This window comes from Penaeus monodon, chromosome 40 (genome assembly GCF_015228065.2).
Source record: "Penaeus monodon isolate SGIC_2016 chromosome 40, NSTDA_Pmon_1, whole genome shotgun sequence".
Lineage (NCBI taxonomy): Eukaryota > Metazoa > Arthropoda > Malacostraca > Decapoda > Penaeidae > Penaeus > Penaeus monodon.
The window spans coordinates 29,249,844-29,257,916 of NC_051425.1; the positions used below are offsets into that span (position 1 = coordinate 29,249,844).

Genomic DNA, 8,073 nt, shown 5'->3' on the forward strand with positions numbered 1-8,073 from the left:
TAAAAAACTACTGAATCTTACAATACAATTGCTTATACATTCTACAGCAACGAGATTGTAAGTGAGATAGTGACACACTGTTCAGCAAAGTGTACTATGATATTTTCAGTTGAGGGGAAAAGAGCCATTTGCTACAGCTAAGGTTCCACCTTGACACAGACTCTGCTCTGCCCTCTGCCAACTCTCATACTGTTACAATGTAATTATACTATTCTGGATTAAGCTTTTTCGAAGTATTTATAATAGGGTTATAATAACTAACACATTCCAAAGGCAATTACACACCACAACTCTGCATTACCAGCCAAAAATTAGCAGGATCTGTAAAAGAACACTGTCTATATGAGTCAGTGAATTACCACCATAAATGTATAAAAAGGTGATAATCCATGACTCCAGTCACTGGGAGTGTATGTATTCAAGGACTGTCGACAGTGGTTTTGTGTATCATTATTTTTTTTTTTCTAATAATAAATAGTTATATTTCTCATTAGGGTGTCAATTATATATAAAAAAAAAATGATTAGTGGCTTAGATGTCCATTATTAGGCAAAGCTGACCTCATCTGTTTATTTCATTCCCTTATCATTGTTATTAATATTAGGCTGATGATGACAATGATGACGTTGATGACGGTGATGATGGTGATGGTGATGGTGATGGTGGTGGTGGTGATGATGATGATGATGATGATGATGATGATGATGATGATGATGATGATGATGATGATGATGATGATGATGATGATGATGATGATGATGATGATGATGATATGAGAGAGAGAGAGAGAGAGAGAGAGAGAGAGAGAGAGAGAGAGAGAGAGAGAGAGAGAGAGAGAGAGAGAGAGAGAGAGAGAGAGAGAGAGAATGGACTGGATGTTTCCTGAATGGTATATATGGAGAAAGAAAGAAAGAAAAAGAAAAAAGGCTACTCTGTTCCTTAGATACTGCCATGGCTATCAATTCTATGACATATATATAAAAGTTATTTCTAAAGGCATATGCAATATATTTTTTTCTGATACAAGGATCAAATTTTCAACTATCGCTAATGCTGCATCTATCTTGTCCAACAAGTTGGACATGATGGATAAGGTATTTTGACCATTTGAAACTCCAACTTTGGCGTCTGGGACAATTTACTCATCTCGTCCTCTTTTGCAGCCAGGCGAACTCATTTGTATATAAGTAATGACAGTTGCAGGCAACCACAATATAATGTTGGGTAATTATATGGCCCTTTATTGTTCTTATCAAAAGTGTTTGCAGTTGCAGATCAGTTACCCATGATCAGAGTAGTTATAGAACCTATGTAGTGTATAAAATAAAGATACTGGTATAATAATCAAGTGAATGTTTATTTTAAAGCAGGTTGCATTGTGGATCGTGGAGGCCTCAGATGATCCCACATGGCCTTGTTGTCCAGCTGGTTCTGAAAAGTTGTCTGGACAAGCAAGACAAGGAGTTCTGAATGCAGCATAATACACAAAGAAATAGGAGCATGATATATTCACATACTATATTCCTATTAACACTTCCTTCTGCCAGCATAATATTGTGCAATTTAAGCAACCTCCTTGCAATTTTAATATCATCATGCAATGGTTAATGCACAATATTTTTCATTATAAAATATGACTTTGCACTTCTTTTTATACTCAATTCATTCTGTGGATATATTTTTACAACCTTTAATGCTGTGGGACAATTACTTCTTGTTGGATGTAGTGAACTGTATGTTTACTTATGTATTTTTTTTCTTGCAAATTCCATGCAATTTGCTATAGTACTAATGACCCTCATACTAAAGGCTTTTGGAAGAAATATATCAATGAACTTGAGAATAATGATAAATCCTCTGAGGATCTGATGTGTGAAATAATGTTCATACTTTCATATATAGTAATCTATCTATTTTGGAAAAAAAATATTAAGAAATAATAACTACATGGCAAGTATTAAATAAGACTACATTTAAAATGATCTATGAATCAAACTAAATTGTAATATAAAGAGTGAAAATAAAGTAGGTCAGTATTCACTAATACTACTGTAATGGATGGCATCAATGCAATCCTTTACCTCTAAAGTTCAATTGAAAATGATCTTCTGGCTTGCTGCTTTTATAAAATTCTAATAACCATAACAGTGGCATCCCCTTACATAAGCTAGGTAAAACTGTCAGGCTTTATTCCTACCTCTTTTTGTTTGTTTATCTACTATCAACTAAAATCCTGTTCTGTCTCATAAGTTTCTCCTAGCCAGACTTTGTTGGCTTATCTACTGACAAAGGGGGAGGCAGTCCAAGCTCTTTTTTTTTGCCAGAGCATGAAGCAAGAATGGCATACTATTATTTCATGTGGTCCTGTCCTGAAAAATGACCCAAACTGATCATCTCATTTTCTTCACTGGGTGTGCATATTGATCCTAAACTTCAGTTTCATTTACACAGTTTATACCCTCTTTTGTAGGGGTTGCCCTAGTATCCCCCCCTTGAAATGCAAAATTTCTACCACATCTGATCACCATGACAGAGCCCAGATGGGTTTGAGTGAAATCATGACCAAGCTGAGGCTGAGATAAATATCCCTCATCATTTGACTGAACATGGATATGCAATTTAACCCAATGACACCAGGCATGGCATGTACATACATGCCATACCCACTGTCAGTTTACTTTATTAATTGTTTTTACACACAGATGGCTACACTTGTACTAAGTCTCCAGTGAGCCAATTACAGTACTGCCTACCTCGCTCTTTTCCTTGATTTATGAATATATTTTATGTTATCTTATTTTGCTGTTACTAGTGTTTAAACATTAGATCAATTATAATGTCTATAATGAAAATAACACCATCAATATTCATAGAATTAGTAAAAAATACATTTTTCCTGTCAATTCAAGGAAAGGTGATATCAGGTAAGGGCACAAGGTCTACTAACTGACTCCTTTGTAGTTATTTGCACTAGCAGAGCCATCTATGTGCAGAAACAATTCACAAAAAAAGAAAAAAAAAATGAGCACGGCATTTTTCCGGTGGCACTGAGTTAAGATTAAAATCTCTAAGTATTTCATAAGACACCAATTTAAGTTGTGCAAAAATACCTGTTACACAAAATCTGCCAATCCACTCAGACTAACCACAGAAGAGATATTCCCAAAGTTTAAAGCACTTGCACGCTCCCCCGAAAGAGAAATCCTAGAAATGAACAGAAGCCGAAGAACCTGCATTCCCTCAACCAAGGGGCTTGCAACGGCACCAACCTGCCAGCTCTTCCCCCTGAATGCCAGGGCAAGGACTGCGTTGACGGAAGCGAAGAAGCAGCTGCAGTAGACCCAGGGATGGTCCTGCAGCCACTCCTCCGCCACTCCGAGCCGCGGCGACCACAACCCGCACGTGACCAGGAAGTAACTCAGGATCCCTAGGCCTAGAAGGAAGCTCTGGAGGCTTATCTGGCCCTCGTGGACCATCCTGAAACACGAAATCATGTCGTCAAAACAGGAGAAAGAGGACCAAAACTTCCTTTGGGTCGAGGAGTCGCTCGCTCAATGTTTACTCGCGGGGCGTTCGCGGAGACGGAATCCGGAGGCGGATTCGGATGCGGAGTGCAGTGACGTCACACGCGGGGGATTTCTTTTGCCTGCCTTAGGTCTCTCTTGCTTGTCAGTTTCCACCCCTCTTAGCTCTTCTCCCATCACTCTGGCATTTTTATGTTTGTTTTCATCTTTTTCTTTTTTCTTCTTCTGTGTCTGCATGTCCCTTTCAATAGCTCACTCATCGCTTTTGTCTTAACCAATCTCTCCGTCTCTCCCTCCTATTCCCTTTTCCATTTTCTCCCCCTCCCTCCCCCATCTCACTTTTTCTCTCTTATTTTCTTATTACCGCGCTCTCTGTCTCCCTCGCTATTACATTTTTTTCACCTTTCTTCCTCTCTCAAACACTCACTCTCTCACTCTCTGGTGAGATTTTTCATTAGTTCCAAATAGGCAGTCATCTTCACACACACACGCACAAACACACACATGCACACACACACACACACACGTGGTAGAAATCATGGACATCCAGAACATTTTAACGGCTTTTACCCCCTCCCCCTCAAATTCAAACTCAACTCTTCCCCCCCCTCCACCCCCCAACAGCCCATGTGCACCAACATGTCAACATGATGTTACCCCCTCCCCCCCCCTCCCTCTTCAAATTCAATCGGTGCTGTTTAATAATTTCTCGCAAAGAAAAGCGCTCGTTGCTACCACCCATCTAATTACCGTATAGGAACTGGATGTGTCAATGTTGTTATAAGGGCTCAGTTATAAGGGCCTAGTTAGAGTTGTATGACGGCTTGGGTCTTTATTGCTGAAGAGTACAACACTGGGGGAACACACGAGCTATGCAGGGGCCATTCGCATTTAGCGAGGGTAGGGAGATTCTAAACAAATTGTTTGATTAATAGCCCTACATTTTACCGACCAAGGACCGTCCATTAGGCAGAACGCACATGGTAGAACACTCTATTACTCTAGAACCTGGAGCTAAGCCTGTGTATATTCCGGCATACAAGATTCTGCACAGGAGGCGTCAAATTCTAGAGGAGGAAGTGCGTGGTATGCTGCAACAAGGGCTAATTCAACCTTCGAGTAGCCCGTGGTCAGTGCCGATGCTGCTGGTGCCGAAGTGTCAGCACAGTTTTCGTCCCGTTTGTGATTTTCGATACTTGAACAAGGTGACCGTTCCGTCACCTTTTCCCATTTCTAACCTTCGTCAGCTCTTGCAAGTCATTGGTGGGAAGAGTAAGGTCTTCTCCTCCATTGACCTGGTGAAAGGTTTCCTTCAGATCCCCCTGGCAGAGGACAGCCGACCATACACTGCATTCTCGACGCATGTGGGTCACACTTGAGTTCCTGGTGTCACCTATGGGTCTCAGGAATTCTCCTCTGACGTTTAGTTGTCTTATGGCTATTATCTTGCTGGGTTTAATTAATGATCAGGTGCTAGTCTACTTAGACGACATTTTGGTTTGTTCACCTTCGATCAAGGACCATGAAGCGCGTTTGCGCAGTGTTTTTCAGCGACTTTCGGAAGCGGGTTGTGTAAACTCTTCCAGTCGCGTTTAGTTTTCCTTGGTCATTCGGTTAGTGCTGCAGGTATTGTCCATAACGAGGCCAAGGTAAAAGCGGTTAGTATGTTCCCCATTCCCTCTGATGTAACACAGGTAAAGTCGTTCCTGGCTTTAGCAGGTTTTTACAGACAGTTCAATAAGGATTTTGGGAGGATTGCTGCGCCGTTGACACACCTCCTCAAGAAAGATGTCCTCTGGCGCTGGGACGAGGAGCAGGTCAACGCATTTTCAAATTTACAGTATTGTCTATCGCACACTCTCGTTCTTGCATTTCCGAGTTTTAATCTCCCCTTCATTCTCCACACAGACGCGTCCAATGTTGGGCTAGGAGCTGTTTTAATGGAGGAGCACGATGGGAATCTGTGTCCTATCAGGTTTGCTAGTAGGGAAATGTTGGCGAATGTATGGGCTCTTAAGTATTTCAGAGATAAATAACAACCCTCCCTGACCAGGACTCGAACCTAGGTCACTCTGGGTATGAAACCGAAGGCCAGTGCTAAACCAACCGTGCCACACGACCCACTAAAAGGAGTGTGCAACTAGGATCCTACTAGCTCCATAGGCATTACCTATCTACTCGTACTTGAGTAATGATAGCAAAGTTTTACGCTCACTCTCCGTGGGCACTCGGTGGAAATTGATTTAGCGATTCAAATCCTAAGTCAGATGTACCGAGGTATATTTATGAAAGATGGAATAATGCAATGCCGCATTGATATCGATAAATAACAACCCTCCCTGACCAGGACTCGAACCTAGGTCACTCTGGGTATGAAACCGGAGGCCAGTGCTAAACCAACCGTGCCACACGACCCACGAAGAGGAATGTGCAACTAGGATGTTACTAGCTCCATAGACATTACCTATCTACTCATACTTGAGTAATGATAGCGAAGTTTTACGCTCACTCCCCGTGGGCACTCGGTGGAAATTGATTTAGCAATTCAAATCCTAAGGCAGATGTACCGGAGAGGTTCGAGTCCTGGTCAGGGAGGGTTGTTATTTATCGATATCAATGCGGCATTGCATTATTCCATCTTTCATAAATATACCTCGGTACATCTGATTCTGTGAAGAATAAGTTTGGTACCTCTATTGATTATTTTAGAAAGTGCCAGTGGCTCGTAGCCTGTGGCGTTTGAGTACCATCTGGCCGAGGGGGAGGATCACGTTTTCTCTCTGTGAAGCTGCATGAGTAAGGCACGAGATGTGGCATTACACTTCTGCCTTAAGATTTTTCGGCTTGGTTGTATGATCATGAGATTTGGGGGCATACCCCTGCCAATGTCAGCTAGTCTGTCAGCAAGCTCATTACCTCTGATGTCTATGTGGCTGGGGACACAGTTTATTATTATACTTCTACCCTGAGCAAGAATCCTCTGCACTATGGTAAGCACAATGATCAGAAGGTAGATGTTGTCTTTGGGTGAGTTCTATTGAAGACAGTCAATGGCTGCCCTGGAGTCTGTATGTATGACTAGGACTCCCGTGATCGCAACTGCCTCTGCCTGTAGTGAGGAGGCATTGTCTGTTACCCTCATGGATTTTGTGGCATTCCTTGCTGCAAAGCCGGCGCCTGCATGTGGCTTAAGGGATCGACTTATCCATCCGTGAAGTATGTTCTAGTACCCGGAGGAGTGATGGCTGCCATGACCCTCTCGGGTTCTGCATTTAGACTAGGTATCGGGTATTGATTCTTTCACCTTGACAAGCTCATAACAGAGAACTCAGTCAAGGTTTGTGCCCACGGCAGGGCTTCAATAAAGTCAGGGTGGGGGGAGTCCATGCCCTTGGCACGTAGTTGTTCTTTGAGCTGATGGCATATGAGAGTTGTTTGCAAACAGCTCATGATCTTCTAGGCGTCTGAGTATTTTTTGTCTCAGGCTTTTGTTCCTGGGTGCCTGGATGACCTTTGAAAGGAATTGTACTGCCATTAGATCAATTCGTTAGTCCAGGGGGAGAAGGTTTGCCTCCATGAGGAGGTTGAGGACCTTCGTCCACCTTGGGGCACCCAGAAGGATACTGACTGCTTCATTTTGAACTGTCTCCAGTTTTTCTCTTGATTTTGTCTTTGTAGCAATCAAGGCGACACTAGCTTATCCCACAAAGGACCGGACGGCATGTACATAGTACTTCATGTCTGGCTCCTATGTCTCCCAGTCATTGCTCTCATGACAGACAGTCTTGCTTTGGTTCAGTCAACCAGGTACTGGTCCACCTTATGAAAGGAGAGGGTGCGGTCAGTCCTTACCCCAAGGTATTGGAAGACCTGGACCACTCCAAGTCCATTCCCTGGATTTTTAGACTTGTGCCTTGAACATTGTGTCTCAGAGCCATGGCTTTTGATTTGGCTGCATAGATCTTTAGTCCTGTCCTACAACACTCCTCAGATTTTCTCTCTCTCTCTCTCTCTCTCTCTTCCACAAATATTTCTGGGAGAGAGAAACTAGCATGGGCGCGTATGCGCAATTACTATAAATAATTAACTTAATCTGATTCATAGGTGTAATTACACCCCTGTTGTCTGTATGTGTGTGTGTGAAAGGTAGGGGGGCTATAGATTGCGCTCGGAAGTGTGTTCTTGAAGGGGTGTTGAGTTAAAATTGTCGCAGGTTCAATATTTATTAACAGCTGGCGTACAGAGGACATGCAAGGCAGGGAGGAGCGGCGTCCTGCCCGGCCCGCTTCCGCGAGCGGTCTGTTTCAACTGCTCAGAAATTTTATGAACATACTTTTGAAACATTTCATAATGGAAAACATGAAAGAATTTGAATGAACACAAATTCCGATACATATGGTCACATAGTGGTTCCGTGTTGAAGGAACAAGGGCACCATATATACAGTTCCATGTAAGAAGAGAGTTAGGGTGTTTACAAGACTAAAAGTTTTATGATAAGGAGACAGAACTGCTGAGTATTCATAAAACATAAAGACATTTGAATGACG

The 8,073-nt window shown here is 42.4% G+C and overlaps 1 protein-coding gene across 1 annotated transcript in view; it reads right to left on the minus strand.

The window, feature by feature from the left end:
• Positions 1-3,570, minus strand: part of LOC119597777 (protein-S-isoprenylcysteine O-methyltransferase-like) — a 12,508-nt gene extending 8,938 nt beyond the window's left edge. Inside the window, exon 1 of the mRNA XM_037947409.1 lies at positions 3,270-3,570. Within this exon, the coding sequence (XP_037803337.1) occupies positions 3,270-3,494 (225 nt within the window). The 5' untranslated portion in view covers positions 3,495-3,570. The remainder of the gene's footprint in view (positions 1-3,269) is intronic.
• Positions 3,571-8,073: the final 4,503 nt, after the last annotated feature.